Source organism: Carcharodon carcharias, chromosome 1 (assembly GCF_017639515.1).
Source record: "Carcharodon carcharias isolate sCarCar2 chromosome 1, sCarCar2.pri, whole genome shotgun sequence".
Taxonomy (NCBI): Eukaryota; Metazoa; Chordata; class Chondrichthyes; order Lamniformes; family Lamnidae; genus Carcharodon; species Carcharodon carcharias.
The window spans coordinates 87810608-87835901 of NC_054467.1; the positions used below are offsets into that span (position 1 = coordinate 87810608).

The window sequence follows — 25294 nt, forward strand, 5'->3', positions numbered from 1 at the left end:
TACCACTGCATCATATGTAATGCTGGAGCAGTGATTGACTAACAGGAGCTGCAGGGCATCATTACGTATTAATGCAGACTACCACGTCTTCTTTCGGTGCACTGCAGCATTGCTGGACTTGATTCTCTTTTGGAACTCAATTAAACAAAAGCAGCTGGAGAAAAATATGGCAGATAGTCACACTGCCCTGAGGAAATGTTCTCTACATAAATATCTGTTTTAAAGGCATTTTTACACTATTTTCTGGGAGATATGCTTGAGGATGTGAAAAAAAATCTAATGAAGTGTGTCACTGCAGTGCAGCATTTCTTTGAGCTGTTTCATTGGTAGAATTTGAGAGGCAGGGTTTTTGATGTTCAGCCCTTTGAACGTAATACAGTTTAAATCAAAACTCTAGCCTTTTTATTGATGTACCTAGTGCTGGAATTCAAAGCAATTACAAATTTTCAAGCAAAATATTGAACATTGTACAAAAATATGTCCATACCATCCCTGAACACTGAGTTTCACTGGGAAAAATGGGCTGTTTTTATTTTTGACCAGGATCTTTGATAGAGTTGTGGTCCTGAGGGGTTGGTATGTTTACCATATTTATTTCCAAAACAACTGCCAGGCATGCTTCAAGACTATTCTGGAGATTGAGAACTGATTCACGTGTGTTTTATCTCAGTCACCATAGGCTCCTCCATGTATCACACTCTAATCTATTTATTATTATTAATCTATTATCACACTGCTAGATCCTGCTCCAGAAATGGCTGCTGGGAGTTACAAAAAAGAAGCTTAGGTTGGCATTGTCCCTGGTGTAGGATGGGGAGATGATGCATGGTGATGTCAATTCCTGGTGAGGGAGAATTGTGCAACAAGTCAACCATGCTTCTCTTTGGAATTTCCCCCACAAGAGTCCTTAAAGTAAGCTATGGGCTGGATTTTCATCCTAGGGCCGGGAATCAGGAAATTTCCTGGCTTGGTCTTCCCTGTCTTGGGAGAAAGTGGCAACAAACATGGGATTTTTGTTCCCGGGGTTGGGGAGGATGGGGTAGAGTCGTAGCAGGGGTATAACAGGAGGTGGGCCCACCACACCCGGAAAGAGTTAGGAGGTAGCCACAGGGGCTGCCAGGTGCCGAGGTGGGCTGTTTAAAAGGTCTGCCTCAGTGATCTGGGATTTCGTTCCATTTGTAATAATGACAGCAAAACAAAGAACAGCCCTCTAGCCATCAACCCTCACACCCCATAGCGGTTCATGAAGGCAGCTCACCACTACCTTCTCAAGGACGATTATGGATGGGCAATAAATGCGACACCCACATCCCATGAATGAATGAATAAAAAAAAACCTCACATACTCCCCATGCCCCATCCATGCAAACTCATGCCACCATCCAACCCCCGTGGCCCCTCATGCCCTCCATGCCAAGCTATCCCCCTCTAACCACCCCCCATGAGCTCGCATACTCTCCATGCTAATCTATGGAATTTCCATGCCATTCACCCACTATACACACTGCACAGAACCAATGAACCCTATAGTGACAATAGTATGTATGAAAAAGCTTTAAAAAACTTCATCCCTCCATAACTTTTTAAAAAGAACTGTTTTTACTGCAGCCCTTTGAAAGTGTGCATCATCCACAACCTTTAAAGTATCAATAACAGAAACTGCAAGCACTTGACCTCTCTTTATCTTATGTTAATAAACATTGTGCAATTGACAGAATAGATTACAGCCATCAATCAAACAATGTTTTACCTGGGGTGCAGTTGTTTCAACAGGCTGATGGATATCTAGGCTTTCAACTGATGTGTGGGCTAATGGTGATGACAATTCCTGGCAAGTTTTCATTCTAGAGGTAGGAGCCAGGAAATTTCCTGGTTCGGTCTGCCCGCTTTGGGAGAAAATGGCAGCAAACATGAGATTTTCATTCCGGGCGCGGGGTGGGTGGCGGGTTGCGTAGGTTGTGGTGCTGAAGGACCTTGTCCTGGCTTCAATGCTTTTGCACAAATCAGTTGCACCCATACATGAGTACACAAGTAGGCATTTCCCTTCGAATACAGCATGACTCAGAGATTGAGCAGAGATCACACAGAGCAGGGCAAGCTGCTAGAAGAGGGAAGAGGAAGTAGGAGGGGAGAAGGACTTGGAACAGCAGACCGGGCTGTTCAGAACACAGGATGTTTTCCTACCAGGGAGGATTGCGTGTGAGATGTTTGCACTTCAGTAAGGACAGTCTTCACTAAAACTTAGTGCAACTACCGCAAGCTCAGTGCAGTGCAAGGACCCAGCATTAAGGCAGCCATGAAAGTAACTGTGGCCATGACATTTAATGGGTCGAGCTCTTTCTGGGGTGCAGCTAGAGATATTTACAACATCTCTCAGTTTGCCTTCCACTGTAGTGTAGGAGTTCACTGAGGATCTCTATTCAAAGAGGGCTGAATACATTGCATTCTTTTTGCCAGAAAGAAGCAAATGGGGTGAGCACACTCCTTCTCTAGGACTGTAGGCTTTTCAAGGTGCAGAGTACCACTGACTGCACACACATTGCTTTGCAGGGACCGCATGTCAACTCTGTCCTATATCAGCACTGCAAGAGATTCCACTTCCTTCAAGTGCAGCTGCTGTGTGACTATGGTCAAGATATATTCACTGACTTTGATCACTCCAGCTCCCTGGGACTTTATTCCTGGCATTGACCTTGATAGCGCTCTGGTCCCATTTCCTTCTGAGCATTTGTCTGGAGTGCCTCCTAGCCCCCTACTGTACCACACTTCTCTCCTTTTCACCTCCTTCACCAAGATCTCCATTGCAATGTCTGAGAACCTTGAAGCATGCTTTCTCCCAAGGTTATGGCCTTATTGAATCTTCTTCAACATCGGAACAACTTATACAAGTATACAAGGACATCCACCACTGGCTCCAGGCACAATGCTCATCCACTTAAGAGATGCAGGATGGCTTTAAGTAGTGTGGGCTGGCTTTTAAATTGCGCTTACTTCACACGATTTGTCCCCCCCCATCCCTGACCACCTGCTGATGCTTGTAGATGCTGAACAATGTTTTTAGTGCTGGCTGCTTGTTACAATCATAGTAATGTCACAAAATTGGCGTGCTGCCAGCATCACATTGCACAGGCATGTGGTAATCGCACATCATGAGGCCTGCACTCATTTTTGGGTGCTGTCCAATTTAGCCCCTACCAGAGGATGAATTCTATAACCATCTGAAATGACAAGGTACAAACATTGGAAATCTGTAATTAAAATCAAAATTGTTGGAAACATACAGGAAGCATATTGGCATATAAAGCAAAACGGATGAGTATGATGAAATCTGTGCACCATTTTTCTTTTCATATGCTGATTTGTTTGTGGTGTATTTTCACCACTTGCTCTTTCTGTGTCACTTCGAATCATAAGTTGGGTTTACGCAACCAAGCAGCTACTAATGATTTCCTTATGAGTTTTAAATGCCTTTGTTTGAAAAACAGCTTGTGCTGAAAGAATTTGATTATTCTGGGTTGCCAAGAAGTTACTCAATCACGAGTTTTATTCTTCATATTTTTTCCCTCGTTCAGTGTCCTTTATGTTTATCAGGTAATTTCTGCAGTACTGTTAATGATGGGCGCATAATTTGGACAAGCTTTATTATAATCAGACTGGAGTGATTACACTTTACAGGAACTCTTTTTATACAATCCAAGGTGGCTAACAATTCTGTGTGACACGACCAAATGCATATGACCTGAATGGAGTATTCCATTGCTCTATTTGAGAAAATAATTTGCAGCTTTAAAGGTTCAAGAAATTAAGTAATAGAAAAAAAACAATATTTAATATAACCAGCCCCAGGCCAGTAGTGGTTTACTTGGTTTGCAGCATGAAGGCTGCATACTCTTATAGTTACCCACAAGTTAATATTTACCACTGACTATCTGGAATTCCCTTTTATTGCATGTAACCCATTAGTGGAGCAAAATGCATCGCTAATTGATGGTATTTCTTTTTTGCAGTCTGACAGCAATGCAAGCTTCCTTCGTGCTGCCAGAGCAGGGAATCTGGATAAAGTGCTCGAGTACCTCAAAGGAGGGATAGACATCAACACATCAAATCAGGTATGCAGAGTTTTTAGCATTTGGGAATAATTCCTTCTTGAAAATTTCTATGGCTTTGGTAAAAACATGTCAGGAATTTGCTTGGAGCACTTCTACTCTGCTGTCAGAACTATGCTAGAAATGTCATGGAAATCCAATTTTACTCTTGTATAAGTGGGGTTTCTACTGTGTTCTGATAAAGTTAGGGCAGTGAGCAGGGAGATTTCCACAGAAATTTACAGGCATAGTCATCTTTATAAAACAACTCAACATCAGCCTCCTTGACTTGTCCATGTTTCATTGGGCCAGATTTTGCAGTCAGTGTTGAAACAAGGGTGCTCGGCACTGACCATGAAGTAAGTCTGGCTAAGAGAATCAGCGTTCTCCCTGGTGAGAATTTCCACTCTATTATTGTATTGTGACTCCGGTGTTTGTTACTGGAGTTTCCCAGTTTGGAGTGATGTAATCAGGCTGTCCGAGCAGCCAATCACATAAAAAAATTTTCACAGACACCCGCCCAGGCAGGAAAATAAAAGTAGTAAAATAAAATCACTTTTCAAAGTTTTTTTAACAGAGGGCAGATTAAAGATTGAGACACGCACATTGGGTGAAAGTAGAAGCTAAACTATTCTGGAAAAGCTTTTAAAGAATAGTGTAAAACAGATAGTCAGTGGCAATGCTTAGCACATTGCTGCTGTCTGCGAAGTTTTTGACCTAACAAAACTGCTCGTTTCTTCCGGGATCTTCCGATCCCAGTTGAAGGGGAAATGGGCAGTACAGTCTGTACCGGGTAAGTCCAGCGAGCATAGGAAAGGAGAGGGAACGAGGGGACACGCCCCCTTTTTACAACACTAGCTGCCGTATTTGGGGAAGGTCCAAGTCTTTTAATAAATGAATGTGCGTTAGTGAATGGGTGAATGAGTGAAAGGGGGAGTGAGTGGGGAGGTGGATGAGGTAGGTAAGTAGACAGATGGCCGAGTGGCTGAGGCAGTTAGATGCATAGCTGGGTGAGGTGGGTAGGTGGGTGAGCGAGTAGTTGGGTTTGGGGGGGGGTGGTCATTGCGTAGTTAGCTCGGGTTGGGCAAGTTGTCTCAGGGTTTGAGGGGTAGTCAGATGCTCGGGGAGTAGTTGGGCTGGGCTGGCGGTTAGGTCGGGGGGGGATAGTTGGAGGGTGTAGTCGGGTGTGTGGGGGTGGTCAGGATGTCGAGGATATGGTGGTCGGTGGCGGTAGTTGAGTGGTCAGGGTACTCAGGGTGGGTCGGGGTAGTCAGGTTGTGGAGGTATTTGGGTGGTCGAGTGGATAGTCAGATGGTCGGGGGTGTAGTTGGATGGTGCAGGGTAGCCGGGTGGTTGGGCAGGTAGTCAGGTGGTTGGGGGTGTAGTCAGGTGGTGCAGGGATCATCGGGTGGTTGGGCAGACTGTTGTGTGGTTGGGGGATGTAGTCGGGTGGTGCAGGGATCATCGGGTGGTTGGGCAGACTGTTGCGTGGTTGGGGGGGTGTAGTTGGGTGGTGCAGGGATTGTTGGGTGATTGGGCAGACTGTTGCGTGGTTGGGGACGTAGTCGGGTGGTGCAGGGATCGTAGGGTGGTTGGGCAGACTGTTGCGTGGTTGGGGGGGTGTAGTTGGGTGGTGCAGGGATTGTCGGGTGGTTGGGCAGACTGTTGCGTGGTTGGGGGGGTGTAGTTGGGTGGTGCATGGATTGTCGGGTGATTGGGCAGACTGTTGCGTGGTTGGGGACGTAGTCGGGTGGTGCAGGGATCGTCGGGTGGTTGGGCAGACTGTTGCGTGGTTGGGGGTGTAGGCGGGTGGTGCAGGGATCATCGGGTGGCTGGGGGATGATCAGGGTGTTGGGAGGGTTGGGGGGATAGTTGGGTGGTGGGGGGTTAGGCAGCTGGTCAGGGGGTAGTCATGTAGTTGGGAGGCTAGTCAGATGGTGGGGAGAAGGTGTTTGAGGGGGTCAGTTGTAAAGTTACCCCGGCTGTTAGACCAGGTTTTAAATTGTCTAACTTTTCCTGGGTAAGTATCCAGGTAAATCCTGCATATCTAGCCCAAGTCTCTGCCCCGAGTTCAAAGTTAGAGACATTCACAGAAGGCAGCAGTGAATCAGCCCATCGGATATTGAAACTTCCACAGGGTCCTGATGGGAATCTCCCATAGTACGTCCCATCTCTGACAATCCAGAGGTAGGAAGATTTGGGCCCTAATGATTAATCATTTAACAGAACTCCAGGATTATAAAAATATATTTTCAGCCCCAGATCTGTTTTCATCAAAGTTTATTAATTACACTGCCATTAAAACCTCAGTCACACCTGATTGAAAAGGTATAACTTTTTAAAGGGGTTTCAAGTGACATTGTGGGAGCAGGAGAGTTGAAATTCTCACTGATTTCAGTGATTGCTGGCTATGGGGATGTAATGGGATGGTGGGATATAAACAGCACAACCTGTGTCAAAACTGAGTGCCAAACTACAACTTCAGGATTTCCGCACTAATCTGCACCTGCCTGACGTTCTGAAGTTGTGGTCAAGAGGGTAACGAGGGTGAATGCTGACATTTTGCTGTCGACACCCCCTGCCCAATGCAAAATCTAGCGCAATCTTTCATCAGCCAAGCAAGCTTCATTGTCCCTACTGCGCTGTTACATCCATGGTATCACATTTTAGTTCATCTAATCACTAGATTAGCTTGAGAACTTTCACTGGAGAAATAGATGGTGGCTACTATTAAAATCATAGAAGTGATACATTATTTCCTATAAAGCAGAGGTAATGAAATATAAATTAATTGTGTGGTATACATCTCTTTTATATTGATTTAGGTACTTTGTATTTTATGACTGCAGTTAACCAGACATTTTATGAGGCTCAGCAGCAGTCAAGAAAGTTGGAGTCGCAAAATTTGAATCATGTCAGGGCCACTAATGCACTATTGCGTGGATACATTAATACAGAACAATTATTTCGAAAGAGTGTATCAACCAGTAAACTGTTATGAAAAAAGTTAATGTAAAAACAGATCTCATGGGCTTCCATACCTAGTGACACAAATAAATTAAAACTATTTCAATTTAACAACGTTCTCTTATTGACTGAATTGGGAACACGGTGGTTGGCAATTGTGAAGTTACACATGAGCTTCAAGTATCTTGTATGCCCCATCTGCTGCTGGGCACGCTTGTGTTGTGGACCACGGCCCGCCTTTTCTGCTCTAAGCATGATCGCCCCCAGCCCCAATCTTGATGGAACATGATCCATGATTCTGAGGATTAATGGCAATGACAATGTGGTGAAATACACCTTATCTATTTTAGAGGAAGCTGGTGCTCAGTCGCAGAGGAGTCTCTTATATATCAGCTGGTGAACTTAATAACTCGTTCTAAATTTCCCTATATGGGTGCAAAGAAGAGTGTTATGATTTGACATTAATATTTCTTACTAACAAAATTCGAATTTGCAGAAAGAAATTTCTCCCCTGGATACTGCAGAAAATCGGCTATCCTGAAACTTTAAACTAGTTTCCAGAAATAATCAAGAACAGTTAAAATGTGAATACATCTAATTCACTACATCCCATTGGAAGCTTCCTGCAGCTAGATAAAAGCAAAATACTGCAGATGCTGGGATTCTGAAACAAAAACAGAAAATGCTGGCAAAACTCAGCAGATCTAACTGCATCTGTGGAGGGAAAAAGAGTTAACGTTTTGAGTCTGTATGACTTTTCTTCAGTGCTAAAGAGAAGTAAAAATGTGATGAAATTTATACTGTTTAAGGGATTGGAGCAGCTGATGCTGGATTGAAGGCCAGCAATAGGTGAGGGCGAAGGAGGGATTGCCAAAGATGTCATGAACTAAAGGGTAATGGGGTGTTAATGGTAGTGGTACTGGCTAAAGGAGGTGCTGGTGGTGGCATTAAGATGAGAAAGCAGAATGTGATTATAGCAGGACAAGGATAAGCACTCTGGAAATTACACACACCAAGCACATCTTCCCTTCACCGCACCCCCCCACCCTCCCACCCACCCAACCATGTTGGTATTCTGTAGGGATCGTTCCAGGACACCCTGGTCCACTCCTCCATCATACCCAACACATCATCCTCCTCTCATGGCATCTTCCCATGCAATTGTGGAAGGTGCAACACCTGCCGCTTTACCTTCTCCTTCCTCACCATCCAAGGGCCCAAATACTCCTTTCAGGTGAAGCAGACTGGGTGGCTGCTTTGTGGAACACCTTCGGTCTGTCCACAAACATGACCCACACCTTCCTGTCGCTTGCTATTTCAACACACCACCCTGCTCTCATGCCCATATGTCTGTCCTTGGCCTGCTACAATGTTCCAGTGAAGCCCAGCGCAAACTGGAGGAACAGCACCTCATCTTCCAATTAGGCACTCTTCAGCCTTCCGGACTTAACGTTAAGTTCAACAACTTCAGACCATGAACTCTCTCCTCCGTCCTCACCCTTTTTTGTCCCCTTTTTTCAATATCATTTTCATTTTTAAATTATTTTTATCCACTTATTTTTATTTTTATTTATTTTCATTTTTATTCATTGATTTATCCCCACCTCTTATCCTATTTTAAATCTTTTTTTCCCACCACCACCCCCTCCTCCCACCCCACCTCCATAACGGCCATCTGTCACTTGTTTGTGTTGTTCTTTATTATCACATTCTGCTTTCTGACCTTAATGCCACCATCAGCACCTCCTTTAGCCAGCACCACTATCATTAACACCCTTTTGTCCTTTTGTTCATGACATCTTTGGCAAACCCTCTTTTGTCCCCACCTATTGCTGGCCTTCTATCCAGCTTCACCTGCCCCATCCCTCTTAACCAGTATAAATTCCATCACATTTTTACATCTCTTTGGCTCTGAAGAAGTCATATGGACTTGAAACATTAACTCCACTTTTCTCTCCATTGTTGCTGTTAGACTGTTGACTTTTTCCAGCATTTTTTGTTTTTGTTCCTGCAACTAGACCTGGACACCATCCAGGTTTGGACTGATTAGTGGCAAGTAACATTCGCACCTCCAGGCATTGACCAGCTCCAACAACAAGGGGAATTAGGGATAATTTTCCTAGGTCCTTGGAGATGGAAATGGTTGTGGTGGTTGTGGGGGAAGGGTAAGCAAATTTAGAAAAAATTCATTGGGCCGATTCGCTGATTAGTTCTCACCTCCAGCTGCTTTTCTCAGGGGTTGGCCGGGTCCGGTGTCAGCAACTAACACATCAGTGGCAGGATGCCAATTAAGGTATTTAAAAGATCAGTTTTCAGCAATTTTTCCGGCACTAGGCAATTTTTCCAGTGTCACAAGGGCTCTCGCTGTCTCAGCAGTTCGGCAACTCATGGGAAGTGGCTGCACAGTGGGAGGTTGAAACTGTGAAATTATAAAGCTTTTTTAATGTTTACAGGAAAGATATGGCAAGGCTGATGAATTCCCATGTAAGAGACTTGCCATAGTGTGAGGATCTCCTGCTGATTGACTCAGATAGTGCTGAGACTGGTACATTGCCAGCCACTCCCCTGATAATGATGGTGCCTCCATTCTGTCCCTACAGTTCCTATTGATTGCTCCTTAGCTATATCTCACTGATAACACTGTGAAGGTTGGCAGCCACCTTAGCAATGGGCTTCACTGTTTCCGCCACCTTCCTCCAGAAGCCATCTAGCTTCCCTGGATGGCAGTTCCAGAAGAAGGTTCTTAATTGACCATCTCACATAAGATCGTGCCTGAAGTCCCACTATTGCTGCAAATGGGATCAGGACCCAAAAATGGTCCTGATGCCCAAAAATTTTCAAAGTCTGGAAGTTTCAGTCCGAAGTGTTGAACCACCTCTCTTGACGTTTCACTGATATCACTATCACTGATATCCCTACCATAAACTTCCCAGGTGTCACCATGAATCAGAAACTGAACTAGACAACCACATAAGTGATGTAAATACAATAACAGGTCAGAGGCTGGATATTGTGTGGGAATTGCCTTACCTTGTGTCTTCCCCACGCCTCTCCAGCAACTGCAAGGTATGCCACAAGTATGATGGAAGACTCTCCACTTGAGTGTTATTTCAGTTGCACCCATCTGGTCATGAAGGTTGATATTATTCAACCTTCTGCTTGACTGGTAACCCATCCACCATCTTTGAACATCCACTGCACTGTGGCTGCAGTGTTTACGATGTACAGTGTGTACTGAGGAAACTCGCCAAGGCTTCTCAAAAAGAATCTCCAAATTTACAAACTTTGCCGCTTAGAGGGCAGCAGGCACGTGGGCATCCAACTACTTTCAATTTTCCCTCCACGTCACATATCATTCTGATTTAGATGTATATCACCATGCCTAACAGCAGTGAAGGAGTACCTTAACCACACGAACTGCAGCAGTTCAAGAAGATGACTCACTACCACCTTCTCAAAGCCAATTAGGGATGAGCAATAAATGCTGGCCTTGTCAGGACACCCAAATCCCTAGAATAATTTTTTTAGTCAATTGGCTGCAACTGGATTAGACAGGTTGTAGTTACATATGCATCCTGAATTATTTTTATACAGCATGTTGGTTTTACTTTCTATCTTAATTTATGTATAAAGGAACACAATTTTGCTCTGATTTTACTTGCCAGCCAGTTTAATAGATTTGAAATGGATCAACTGCTCATCACCCAGATTTTAAAGACATTCAGATGCAATTTCATTTCTTTTAAAACTTGTTTTAAGGGAGCAAACTCCTTTCTCACAACTGTTTGCAAAAGAAAAAGGAAAATAAAAAATTAATGCAGGTTCCATCTTGAAATCCAGAAATGCTAGTAATAGTGTGGTCAGATAGTTCCAATCAGAAGTTATTTTGATTGATTGGTACACTTTCCAATTAACGTGACGGTCTAGATATTAGAGGTGAAGTTTAATCCTTCATTGTATATATTAACATATTTTAAATGTTATTTTAAAGAGTTCTGCTTTCAAATCCCTTTACGGCTGAGGGGCCAGAGTAAAACTCCAAACTGAACCCACCACCGTGGATTGAGGTTGGGTGGAGGGTTGAGTGAGGGGGTGCATAAGATTCCCAAATGTCTTTGGTGCCCAAGGTACAAAGAGTTTTCAATACGTCTCTGCCAGTAATACTGAATGGCTAACACAGGACAGTACGCCTGATATAAGCGTTTTATCCACTCTTGAAACAAGCATTGACGCGACTTTTGAATTATTTTATTTTATTGAATTATTGTATTTTATTTTTGAATAATTTTTTTTAAGTGGGCTGTGATATGTCTTAATAGCTTCATTTTAAATTTGCAAGATGAAAGATTTGATGAAAAAGGTTGTATATTTTCAAACATGATGATAATACACACAAGTGTTGCAATGATGGAGTTCAGTGTGACATTGGTTGCCATGAAGCATTTCAGTAAACTAGTAAAAGTGAACTTGGATAAATATGCCACTTTAACTGAAGGATTTAGTGTATTATCCTCGCATTAGTCCATTGGAATGTAAGTGTTCATATTGTGATATTGATATGCAGCTATACAGTGGTATGTATACTTTACTGTTGCAGAATGGCCTCAATGCATTGCATCTGGCAGCTAAAGAAGGACATGTGGAACTTGTGCAGGAATTACTGGAGAGAGGTGCAGTCGTTGATTCATCAACAAAGGTAATATCTGACATCAAACACTCTGAACAAATTATTTCCTTATCTGGCATTATTATATTTGAAGTGTACAACTTTATATGTACTCTACATACCTGCAAAAGAAGCAATGAGGAAAAATGTTTTCATGAGTATTTGGGATGTGGAACATACTGCCTGAGACCCTGGGGAGGCAGGATTGATTGAGACTTCAAAAGGGAATTGGACCATTACCTGAAGAGGGAAATATTTGCAGGGCTATGGGGAAAAGGCAGGGGAGTGGCATGAGGTGAATTGCTCCTTTAGAGGGCCGGCACAGACATGACAAGCAAAATGGCCTCCTTCTGTAACCAATGATTCTATAAGTTTTTTCAGAAAGGTAAAAGATTTGAGACCTACAATAATTTTCTCAGCAGCACCAGTTCTGTTTGCTGAGCAAGGGATTCCTGAAAGAGTAATATGTGATAATGGGACCCAATTCACTTCTAGAGAATTTAAGAATTTTTCTGAACAGTATGGGTTGAACATCATCACTTGATCTCCGCATTACCCAAGGAGACACAGTTTTATAGAAAGACACGTCCAGACCATCAAGAGAACTATCTCAAAACGCCAAGAGGCAAAGGAGGACCCAAACTTTGCCTTATTGTCACTCCGAGTTATACCTCTCAGGGTTGATATGAAGTCATCTGCTGAGCTATTCAATGACAGAAAGTACAAGAAAACTCTGGCAACTGTATCAACAAAAGCAGTCTGAACAGATGGCCTCATTTTGAATACTTGGCTGAGCTCCAAGAATGGCTAATGCCATTAGACCTCAGCAAGCAATGTTTATACAGCAGCAGAAGGGAGTGAAAGCATTGGTTGACATTTCTATTATCTTGTAATAAACTTGGATGTGGGGTGGGGTGTTATAAGGAAAGAAACTCAGGTTTGAGTAACCAACTAAAAAAAAAACAGGCATTCAACATTCCCATTGAATTCCATTGGCCCTTTTACCTTCTGATAAAGCTGTTAGTCAATCACAGCCATTCATCCTGTCAGAAGCTGTTCTCCATTTCATAGCTCTTAATCTTGTGTGAATTAACACACTGGCAATGCAAAAACAGGCTGGGCCTGTATCCATTGGAGTTTGGAAGGATAAGAGATGATCTTATTGAAACATATGAGATCTTAAGGGGACTTGACAGGGTGGATCCAAAAAGGACATTTTCCCTTGTGGGAGAGACTAGAACTGGGGGAACACAGTTTAAAACTAAGGGGATTCCCATTTAAGAGATAAGACGAATGTTTTCTTTCAGAGGGCTGTGAGTCTTTGGAACTCTCTTTCCCGAAGAGCAGTGGAGGCATGGTCATTGAATATTTTTAAGGCAGAGGTACACAGATTCTTGACCAACAAGGGAGTCGAGAGTTATCACTGATAGGTGGAATGTGGAGTTGAGGCCACAATTAGATCAGTCATGACCTTACTGAATGGTAGAGCAAGCTCGAGGGACAGAAAAGCCTACTCCTGCTCCTAATTTTTATGCACATATATTCATATAAACTGCTGTTTCTTTGAAGTTTTTTTTTGCTTGTATGTTTATTCACACAAGATTAAAAGTTGTGAAGTGGAGAAGAGCCTCTGACATTGATACTATGAATATCTGTGGTTGATTGAAAAGGTAAAAGGGCCAAGGGAATTCAATGGGAATGTTGAATGCCTGTTTTTTTTTGGCTGATGACTCAAGACTGGGACTCTTTAGTAGTTCACACCTCTTCTGAAAGGCCATGAACCACATATACTTACAGAAGGGGCACGACTCTACCAAAATTGAGGGAGGGGTTTGAACTGCTCAACCTCACAATGGAGTTAATAAGAGTGGGAGTGCTGTGTGTAGGCTGGCTACCCTTGACCAGATGGGGTTACCATTTACCAGGAACTGAACTGAACTGAACTATCCTTATAAATACTGTGGCTACAAGAGCAGGTCAGAGGCTAGGAATCGTGTGACGAATAACTCACCTCCTGACTCCCCAAAGCCTGTCCACCATCTACAAGGCACAAGTCAGGAGTGTGATGGAATACTATCCACTTGCCTAGATGAGTCAGCTCCCACAACACTCAAGAAGCTTGACACCATCCAGGACAAAGCAGCCCACTTGATTGGCATCACATGCACAAATGTTCACTTCTTCCACCACTGAAGCACAGTAGCAGCGGCGTGTACCATCTACAAGATACACTGCAGGATTTCACCAAGGCTCCTTCAACAGCATCTTCCAAATCCACGACCATTACCATCTAGAAGGACAAAGGCATCAGATAGTTGGGAACACCACCACCTGGAAGTTTCCCTCCCAGTCACTCACCATCCTGACTTGGAAATATATCGCCCTTCCTTCACTGTTTCTGGGTCAAGATCCTGGAACTCCCTTCCTAACTCTGGATGTACCTATACCACATGGATTGCAGCGGTTCAAGAAGATAGCTTACCACCATCTCCTTAAGGGCAACTAGAGATGGGCAATAAATGCTGGCCCAGCCAGCGAAGCCCACATCCCGTGAATGAATAAAAAGACTCCCTTATCCCATGCCAGCCAAAATTGCCGGAAATGGGAATGGGGCAAGAATCCAGAATTGGATCCCACCTGCCATTTTAAAATTCCTCCAAAATCGGGCTGACTCAGCAAAAAATGGAAAAGCAGTATTATATTTAAATGGCAAGAGAATGGGGAGAAGTTGGTATTCAGAGGGCTCTGGGTGCCCTTGTACACTAGTCACAGTAAGTTAACATGCAGGTTCAGCAAGCAATTATTAAAACAAATGGTATGTTAGCCTTTATTACAAATGGATTGGAGTAATACAGAAATCATATTACAATTGTATAGGGCCTTGGTGAGGCCACATCTTTAGTCCGTGTTTAAGGAAGGATACTTGCCTTAGAAGGCATGTAGCATGGGTTCACTGGACTGATTCTTGGGATCAAGAGATTGATTATTCCCTGGAGTGTAGAAAAATGTGAAATGATCTTGCTGAAATAAATACCAAATTAGGAATATAGGAACAGGTGTCGGCCATTTAGCCCTCAAACCTGTTCCACCATTCAATGAGATTGTGGCTGATCTGTGACCTAACTCCACTGACTCATCTTTGCCCAATATCCCTTAATACTTTTGGCTAACAAAAAACCATTAATAACAATTTTAAAATTAACAATTGTCTAATATTAATTGGCATTTGTGGATGAGTTCTCTGCACTCCCCCAATCCTAAGCTCCCCACCAGTGGAAACAATTTTTCTCTCTATATGCCCTATGTCTTCCCCTTAATAGATTGAAAACTTTACTCAAATCACTCTGAATCATCTTAATTCTACAGAATACAACTGTGGTTTGTGTAATCACTCGGAGTCCTTGGCTTTCTATTCCATCATTCAAGTCGTCAATGAATACAGTGGGTAGTTGAGGCCCCAACATAGATCATTGCAGTGCCACTAGTCACATTCTGCCAGTTGCAGAACCTGCCCGTTATCCTTACTCATTGTCTCCTGATGCCCAACTAATTTCCTAATCAGGTCAATACTTTGCCTTCAATTCCATGAGCTTTGATACTAGTTAACTATCTCTGATGAGGGATTTCTGGAAGCCCATATAAATAACATCCATAGCCATTGCTCTGTCCACTTCAGTAAACTCTAGAAATAATTCAGTTAGATTCATCAGGCATGACTTTTTTTAAATCCATGTTGTCTCTCTCTGATCAGCTGCAAATTTTTAAGGGGCTTGACATTTTAGATGCTGGGAGGATGTTGCCCCTGACTGGAGAGTCTAGAACTAGGGGTCACAGTCTCAGAATAAAGTGTTCACTATTTAGTACTGAGATAAAGAAAAACTTTTTCACTGTAAGTTAATGGACCTTGAGAATTCTCTACCCCAGAGGGCTGAAGATGCTCAGTCATTGAGTATATTCAAGCCCAAAATCGACAAATGTTTGGATAACAAGAGAATTAAGAGATATGGAGATGGTGCAGAAGATGTACCTGAGGTATAAGATCAAGCATGATCTTGTTGAATGGCAGAACAAGCTCAAAGGGCCAAATACCTGATTTCTGTTCATGTTTCTTGTGGTCGTAAGATAAACAAAATTAACATATTATTCAAGTTGCATACCATTTTTACGAAAGTGTGACACATTCCAAGATTTGATCATCAAATCATTTCATACTTATGTAAAGTTAACTCTTTACAGATGAACTTGAACATTAATAATAGCTTTCCTAAATGTTTTGCTTCCCTTTCCTTAGAAAATACATTCTTTTCTGCTCCAGGCTTCTTTGTCATTCTCTATTTACCTCTTCACTCCTGAACAAGGTGGCTTGTTCTGGGTTTTCTGTCTTTCTTGCTAATTATTTCTTTCTCTTAACAGAAAGGAAACTCAGCCCTACACATTGCATCTCTGGCTGGACAAACTGATGTGGTTAGAACTCTAGTGAAGCAGGGTGCCAACATCAATTCGCAGTCCCAGGCAAGTAACTGAAACACATCAGGATGGGCACACTTGAAATAAAATGGCAACATAAAAATTGTTTTCTGTCTATCATCATCATACTTTCTGATACTCCTGTACTGGCTCTGCAGCTGGTAAAGTGAAGTATCACTTTGCCTTTAATCAGATTCAAAACTAGTTTATAAGTTCATTAGCCTGTGTGTACTTCTATTAACTTGAGTTCATAACATTAAGCAAATGAATTGTTACAGTAATTCAACATTCAAAGTCTTTTAAGAATTTCCAAAGAGAATGATTTTCAGATATCCATGTAGAATGTACAATGCTTTTGTGCTTTAATGTTTTCTAAAGTAGAACTTCTTTGTACCATTTAGTTTTTGATCTTGTTATATTCCTTCTGATGGAAATTAACTGATTTACTAAAAACTATATTTCCTTTCATTTTAATGACCATCTTTACAAATTGTTTATGGAGCCCCTGATCTTGGAGTATGATTTGCTGCTTTCAAATTGCACTGTATGTCACACATTATTATCCATATAATGTGCACTTTAGGAGCATATACCTAGTGGTTGAAAAGTAAAATAATACTGTACTACCCTGTCGTGGTTGGAGGTCATGAGGCACAGTGGATAGTGTCTCTACCTCTGGGCTGGAAGCTCTGAGTTCGAGTCTCATCCCAGGACTTGATGACCAAGGAAGGTGCATTCATAATGCAGCCAAACAGGTCAAGCTGTAAATCCTTCCAACACATGCCAGCGGCAGGTGGTATGGGAGGGAGAGATTCCTGGTCAACCATGTAATGGAAAGAATGTTAGAGCCTCTATTATCACTATCCAAAGCTCCAGACTACAACATGTATGTGAAAGTTCATGTTGCCATGACAACTCGGACTCCCTGAATTCACATTAATGCACCAGCATCCCGTTACATAATTTTGATAATTGTTTAGGTGCATGATTTATATTCTTTCCACTTTAAGTTATTTGTAGTTTCAATGCTATTTAAATGCTGAATGTTATTTTGCTATCCAGCTCCTCCAGACTGTTTATTTTAAATTTCACAGCATTTTAGGTCAAATTTTACTAGCTGCATTGATCTGTCTCTGATTAATTTGCTTTAGTAAGTTACATATTACACATACATATTTTCACAGGAATCAACAATGGTTTGTTACTTAAGAAATAAGTAGAGTTTTTCTCTCACACAGTAATCCTTCAACACCTACTAGCAGCTGCAGAGTGTAATGTGATTCCCAAGGGTGGATTTTAACTTTCACCACCAGACAGACAACTGGCAGAAGATTATACACCCCTTATAGATCCTGCCCAATTTTCCTTTCCATTGCAAGAAAGGTACTACAATAATCATGGGTGACTTTAATATTTATATAAATTAGACAAATCAGTTGGTAAAGGTAGACTTGAGGACAAGTTCAAAGATATTCAGGACGGTTTCTTAGAACAATATGTTGTGGAACCAAAAGGGGAAACAGGCTCAAACTGAATGCGATATTGGTAGTGAATCCACAGCCCAAAGCCATAGGGCGGAATTGTCTGGATCTGTTGGCAGTGGGCATCATGGCAGGCGTGTGGAGAGAGTATGGTGTGAGGGGCATAAATCGGTTTCACTCCGCCATGAAATTACAGCGGGATCATCCGATGGTATCCGCCATTGCGGAATGAGAATCCTGCTGGAGAGGCCAGCGTGAACACGATTTGCATCCTGGTAATGGGATGCAAAGTCAGGCCCAACTACAATCGTCACCTTTCACTTGACTTACTGTTACACCGGCGGGAAAACATCCGGCCAAGAACACATAGGCAGTTGTGACATGCAGAATTCAGGACTTATCGTTAGGGCCTTGCACAAATTGCGGATATCTGAGGAGAAGAAGATGCTGGAGCCCTACAGCTACCAGACCCTGGAGGAACACATGCATCGCATGCTGGGTGGGTTCTTATGGACATGGTTCCGCCACGATGCAGCTTTCGTAAGTTGGGAGGTCTCCACTGGTGCTTTGGACCTTCATCAGAACATCACAGTCTTGGCGATGAGCTGCTATGGATGATTGGCAAAGTTGCAGGGGCAGGGAGGGGCTGGGGTAGGGTGGAGTGGAAGGTCTAGGTGTGAGTGGGATAGGAAGGTGTACCCGGGGAATTGAGGTTGGGAGGGGGTGATAGAGTTGTCGGGGGGTGGGGTGGTGAGGTTGGAGGGGAATGAAGGTGTTGGAGGGGGAGTGAGTTTGGGAGGGAGAAGGAGGGTGGGGTAGGAGGGAGTACAGGCACAGGAGGGAATACGGAGACAGGATGGAATATGGGGACAGGAAGGTGTAACAGGGGAGAATGCTGAGAGTGGGGATGTAGGTGTAAGAGGGGGAGGAAGGTGTAAGCAAGGGTGTTCGAACAGTGGATGGTGTCTGGGGTGAGGAGGGAGTTCGGAGAGGGGAAAGAGTCAGAGGGGGAGAAGGGAATTTGGAGAGGGATAGGTGCCCGGGGGAAGAAGGAGTTCAGAGAGGGGAAGGTGTCTGTGGGGAGAAGGGAGTAAGGGTGAAGGAGGGTGTAAGTGGTGGTGGGGGGAGGTGGGGAACGTCTAGTTGAATGTGGAAAGGAGGAGTCTGGAGAGTCAGTGACTGCCTTCTGGGGAGTGAACTGAGGATGGGCATGGTAGGAGGGAATGGTGAGTGTGAGAGGGGGCAGGGGGAGCCGGTAGGGTGGGAGGGTGAAGGTGTGTCGATAACACTAGAAGGGATGAAAAGAGTGGTTGGTGGGGACTCGGAGGCAAACACTGACCTTGGAGGTGGGAAGGAAAATGTCGGGGAGGACAATGTGGATGGGGGTGGGATTTTCAAGAAAGTAGGGAACATGCACGTTCACCTAGACATCCTGGAATGGCAAGGGTTCGGACTGATAGGTGATGGTGGGGAGGTAGAAGGTGATGCCGGGGTGTCCAGAGTGATGGGGAAAGGACATGGGTGACTGGGGGAGGGGAAAGCATGAGTGGGGCAGTTGGGGCTTACGAGAAACTTGACAACTACCATTTCGCAAAAATTAAAAGTGAGCGGTGCCTCAAGTTGGATGGGCAAAGCTGCTGCTTGGGAGTGCAGTCAGTGGCTGGGTGGAGATACAGGTCAGCTCAGATGGATAACTGAAAGAGAACCCTAGCAGGCAGCATTGAAAATGCTCGGGACGGTAAAGTGAATGTGATGGGTGGAGGCTCTGCGTGCGTGGGAGAATGCTTGCCTGAGGCTCTGAAATGCCCTGCACCCCCCTCCCCACACAAACACACTCACACACACACACACACACACACACACACGCTTCTCCCTCCAGAATCACTCATTGTCTGGCTGCGAGCAGCTGAACTGCTATTGGGGAGATAAGGGGGGGAGGGGGGGGGGGGGTGGTTGCGGATACAGTGAGAGGACAGGTGAAGTCTGTAAATGAAGCTGAAAGAGAATATCTCATATTATTCAGTGAAAGTGAATATATTCAGATTATTAAGTGACAAAATGTGTTCACCTGTGCAACCACTTGTGATCAGAATTTCTTAACTTTTCTAGGCCGATCACTTCTTCTTGGTGCTGCAGGAGGTCTGGAGACAGCCTGTGCAATGGTTGGCCCTGTTGCTGCTGATAACTTCAGCGTGCATCCTCTGGAGAGCCAAGGCCTTGGGGGCCCCAGCTTGCTTTTGCTATCCTCCTGTGGGCCAGCTGCTCCCTCTGCAGTGACAGAAGACGAGGTTGAGGGGGTCACAGGCAAAGGGGACTCGGAGAGAGCAGACAGCCTCTGGGATTTCTGAGTGGATGACCCAAGGGTATCCAGCTGCCACTCCTCCTCCCTTTGGGTGCCTGAGGGCCCAGCCTGACTCCTTGAGGGGAAGGAGCACCTGGAGGGACGTTGAGGTGCCCGTTTCCCCCTCACGTTGCCACTGCAGGAACTCACCTGTGGCTACCATGATGGAGTGCAGATCTGCACACATCTCTTGTGTTCTGCTGGACCAGGGTCTCCATGGAGTCTGCCATCCTTCCCATGGAGACTTCCATAGGAACCACTTCATCAGAGAGCTGGTGGACACACTCCTCTTACTTGCTTGCCACTCTGTTGAGGGCTTCCAACATCTCTGTGTGATGTTCCCCCCATCTTCTGCTGACTCTCCAGGATGAGTTGGAAGACTGAATCCAGAGGCTTATCATCTGACTCGGACCTCACAGATGCCTCTTCCCCTACAGTCCTCCGAGTGCAGAGGAGCTCGGCTGAATGTGCCTCCTCCTGCTGCGGACATGTGTCCATGTGGTGACCACCAGATTATGAATCTGAGCCTGCTCCAGACCTAGGTCTCACTGAGGTATGTGTCTGCACTGGTGCAGGGTGTGGGTAAGCGCTATGATAGGTCTTCCAGGCTGCTTATTTCCAGCTCTTCAATAGAGGAGGTGTCCTCTTGGCTGGAGGTGAGGACCTGGATGGAGCTGAGGGACTGGTTGGCTCAGGGTATCGGTCGCTTGGCAGAGCTCCCTGTGACTCAAAATAGAGATAATTAGTGCGTGGCAGCACAGTCAATAACAGGAGAGAGAGCACTCAGTTGCATTGAGAGAAGGATGATGAGGTGCAGGATCCTCACATGAGTGTTTACTATCGACCTCACCATCGCCACAGGCATGATCAAGGTCCTCACCAGTCAGTGTGATGGCACACTCTTCAATGTTGGCCCCTCCCCCAGACTGGGACCTCTCCTGCAATAAAACAGTTGGAGAGTTTGTGAGCACCCTGCATGGCACTGCGTGGAATGTTTACTTGGTGAGTGGAGCCATGGATGAGGACGTGAGTTCCAGAGGGTATGAGACTGACGGAGATGTGAGGGTGTGTGTGAGAGTTAGTGGTATTGCCCCTTGAGGTGTGAGATCCCTGTGGATGTGAGATAAGTTTGTGAGTGTGTGATTTGAGAGTGATGAGGTGGTTGACTTACCCCGGCGGACGGATGAGAGCATTCATCCTCTTCCTGTACTGGATGGCTGACTGCCTCTGTGCCCCAGTGGTGCTGACCGTCACTGCCACTGCCTCCTGAGCCGGATTGGTGACTCTGGTGGACCTTCTGCGGCCAGAGCTGTGGTAGAAGTTCCACTGCTCCCAGCAGGCACCACAGAGAGGCATCACTAAATTTGAGGGCTGCTGCCTCCTTTGCTTTTGGGGCCTTCTGCTGCCTGGAGCAGCCCTGATCTGTGGACATTAAGTAGGCTGCACTCTGGTGTGCTTCAAATTTGGTGCCCAGAGCAAGGAAGTGATGAGGTCATGGTGTGGTGGGCAAATCCAAGCCCGCCTGCTAGTGATCTGGAGTGTTTCCCTTGAATGCATTATTAATGAGGCAGGACGCGCCAGGAACGGAACGGTACAGCGCAAAAATTCCGCCCATAGTCTGGAGTTCAGAACCATTTTCAGGTCTGGGCCTCATTTAAGTGTTACCAGTGAGCAATGGGGATCAAATGTAATCAGGGGGTTGTAGGCTGGCATGGAGATGCCATGAGGGCTATTAGGGGCCATGAAGGGTGGATGGAGATGTGAAGGGGGTGTGAGGAGCGAGGTCTAAAACAATTGGGATGAAGTCACAGAAAACCAAGGCTGGCCTTTTAATCAGCCTGCCTTGGCACTCACCCACCTCCATGGAAGCCTACAGTCTACTTCTTGGGTTGGTGGATCCAACTCGATCCTGCCTCCACCTCCCTGGAGCAAAAATTGGGGGTGGAATCATCGCAGAATTGCACTGCGTGGCAGCGGGTGCGAAAAACAATGTTTTACCCACCAACCGCAATGGTGGCTTTTTGCGCCGTATCATCCGCTTCCCACCTCATTAATTATGCAGCCACTGGGAACACGTTGTTTCACTGGCGGGGATATTTGAACAGGCTTGTTTAGGGTGGGGCCACTGGGAACCCATTTAAAAACCTACTTGCAAATTTATTAAGGCGGGCAAATTGGGTACAAGGTTCCCACCAAATATTACTTGGCAGATTGTCCTTATTTCAGGTAAGGTGAGGCTACCAGCAGTTGAAAATGTCCCCCAGTGTATATTCTAATTTTAGTTCCACTGTAATGTAACTGCTATACAACATTTTGTTGAACTTATAATCATAAATTACTATTTTTTTAGACAGCTTTTAGCTTAGATATAGTCAATTTTTAGAAGCATTTGTATTGCTAGCTGCAGCTGGTTGCAGACTGCAGGAGGACATTGGCAGACTGATACAATGGGCAGACACGTGGTAGATGAAATTTATTGTAGAGAAATTGTGAAGTGATGCATTTTGGTAGGAAGAATGAGGAGAGGGAATATAATCTAAATGGTAGGAACGGAGAACACAAGGGGTTTACATGAAGAAATGTTTAAAGGTGGCAGGAGAAGTGGATATGGCTGTTAAAAAAGCATTTGGGATCCTTGGCATCAAAATACAAAACAAGGAAGATATGTTAAATCTTTTACAAATCATTGATTATACCTCAGCTGGAGTATTGGCCAGATTTTCACTTCTAGGGCAAGTAGCTCGAGGTGGGAACTTTCCCAACTCAGCAGACCCGCCTAGGTTTAAAAGGCTCCGTTAGACCCAACTTTCACATCCAGGAGTTGGGGGCAGGATCGAGTTGGACTCACTGATCCCAGAAGCAGATTGTAGGCAACCACTGGATGGGCAAGTGCCTAGACAGGCTAATTAAAAGGGTTGCCTTGGTTCTCTGGGGCCAGTTGTTTTAGATCGCACCTCTCACACCTCCTCCCACCCTCATGACCAACCCATGCCCCCAAGTACCTGCCCACTCCCCCTCATATTCCCCATGCCCCCTACATTCCCCATGCCCCCTCTTATTCCCCATGCTCCCTCATACCCCCATGCCACTTCCATAGCCACTCACCCAGTGTCCACCATGGGCAGACCTCAGGAGCAACATGGAAATGAAATAAAAGGACTTCTAACAATCTAATACATTTTCACTCAAACATACTTGATATTTAGAAAAGAAACTCCCATTCAAGAAACCCATTCAAAGGTTTCAATCTCCTCAGGTGGTTGATATCTTAGAAAAACAAACAAACTTCTATTCAGATCCCAAATCAAACACAGCTAATCCTTTAAAAGCCTCTTTAGTTCCCAGCTATCCCTGACCTTTTATCTTGCTTCACCTGCTCCATCCCCTCTTAAACAGTATAAAACCTGTCACATTTCATCTCTTTATCTCTGAAGAAGAGTCGTACAGACTCAAAACGTTAACTCTGTTTCTCTCTCCATGGATGCTGCCAGACCTGCTGAGTTTTTTCAGAATTTTCTGTTTTTATTTCGGGCTTTAAAATTATTTTTGTGGAGCCAATTATGTCAACTGTCAGCTAGGGCAGCCTGATATATGCTAGACTTAATGTGGTGAACTACATGGAGATGTCCATTTGACCTTCAGTCAATTGCTTGAAAGTAAAATCAACTGCATTGATTTTAAGCATTTAAAATGGTAATTCTATTTGTTCAGCCCTTTTCTGATGTCTTCAAAGGTTCATTGTAATCAATTGCTATTCACAATCTTCAATAATTTGGTACCATTTATCTAGCTGGAGTATAAGTGGATTTCTCAAAGAAATTAATTTAATTAATGTTTTCAGTGCATTCTCAGGTTCACTAAAGTTGTGTTTCTAATTTGAACTTGGTAACTGCAATTGAATTTTTCATCAGTATTAAAAGAAATTTTGTGAAAGTATTTTGCAAGGACAAAAATTCCATGGCCCAGATTTTTGTCTCCAGGCTGGGTTCGCAGTGTAGGGAAATTTCCAGACTCAATGAACTCAACCTTTAAAAATGGCTGCCCACAGGTTGGATTTTCAGTCGAGGGCGAGGGGCGAGCGAGGGTGGGTTGAAATAGGAGTTAGGGCAGGCAACCCCAGAATGAGTGCAAATGCTGCCAGTGTGGAGGTGGGCTGGGCTTAAGGCTTGTCTCTGTGCTCCGGCACAGTTTTAAATTAAAGAAAGCAAAAAACATTCCTCCAGCTCTCACCCCCTACCCCTCACCCCCCACACACTGCTTATGTCCTATCCATGCCAACTCATAACATCCACCAAACCCCCATGGCCCCTCTAAACCCCCTGTGCCAACTTAGTATAAACTCATGCCACTGCACAGCTCCCACCTACTACCATTTGCACTTACCCCTTCCATCTGAATTCGCCTAGTATCCTTTGACACTCCTGGGCAGCTTTGACACTTCCTGGACTGTTTGGCAGTTCCTGGACAGCTTGACACTCCCTGAACAGCCAGGTAGTTCCAATTAATTTGTGTGTAAAAAGTGCACAATCATGTTTAATTCCGACAATCCCAAAGGTTGCCTCATCTCTCCCAAAGGTGTTCCAGGACCTTATCCAAAGGGGTACCTTACCTCTCCAAAGAATCTGCTAAGTTCAGACCTCTTGCTTGGTCTGCTCTTCGTGTTCTGGGATACACGCAGCTAAGGTTCAAAAACTGGAAGTCAGTGGAGGAAGCTGGTGATTTAAATGGCCAGCTGCCTCTGCGAATCACTGTGCATGAGCCCCGGCCTGACTCCAATCCCACCCCAGCGAAGATTCCACTATAAGGTTTGCTAAAGTTGCTGTCAGTGCAAGACGACTCTTTGCTTGGATCAATTATTTTACAGCAACAATATCTGTGAATACCTGCAAAAAAATTGATTCTTTAAAGGAACCACATAGGGGAGAATTTTCTCCCCATCTGGGGGTGTTGAGCGGGAGCGGGCTTGTGGCCAATCGCTGCCTGCGATCGGCTGTATGCCGCTATTTTACGTGGGCAGGGCAATTAAGGACAATTAAGTGTCACGTGCACCCTGAAGCGCTGAGCGCTCCCTGTGTGGGTGGGAAGGGGTGGGGAGGTGCGGTCGCCTGTGTCGGGGCCTGCGCTCTTTCGTGCATGTACGTAAAAGAGCACAGAAATCTCCCTGAGGCACACAGTTGCCTCAGGGAGATCAGTTTAAGTTTAAAAAAAAATTTTTAAGACAATTCCCCTCATGTGAAACTGTCACATGAGTTGGGACATGTCCATTAATTTTATTAAAAAATTTTAC

The 25294-nt window shown here is 44.5% G+C and overlaps 1 protein-coding gene across 13 annotated transcripts in view; it reads left to right on the forward strand.

Annotated features, from left to right (window-relative positions):
- ank2b (ankyrin 2b, neuronal) overlaps window positions 1-25294 on the forward strand; it is an 882930-nt gene that overhangs the window by 507485 nt on the left and 350151 nt on the right. For all 13 annotated transcript variants that reach the window (XM_041195707.1, XM_041195740.1, XM_041195679.1 and 10 more), the window contains 3 exons: window positions 4008-4109; window positions 11650-11748; window positions 16132-16230. In XM_041195707.1, the coding sequence (XP_041051641.1) occupies window positions 4008-4109; window positions 11650-11748; window positions 16132-16230 (300 nt within the window). The remainder of the gene's footprint in view (window positions 1-4007; window positions 4110-11649; window positions 11749-16131; window positions 16231-25294) is intronic.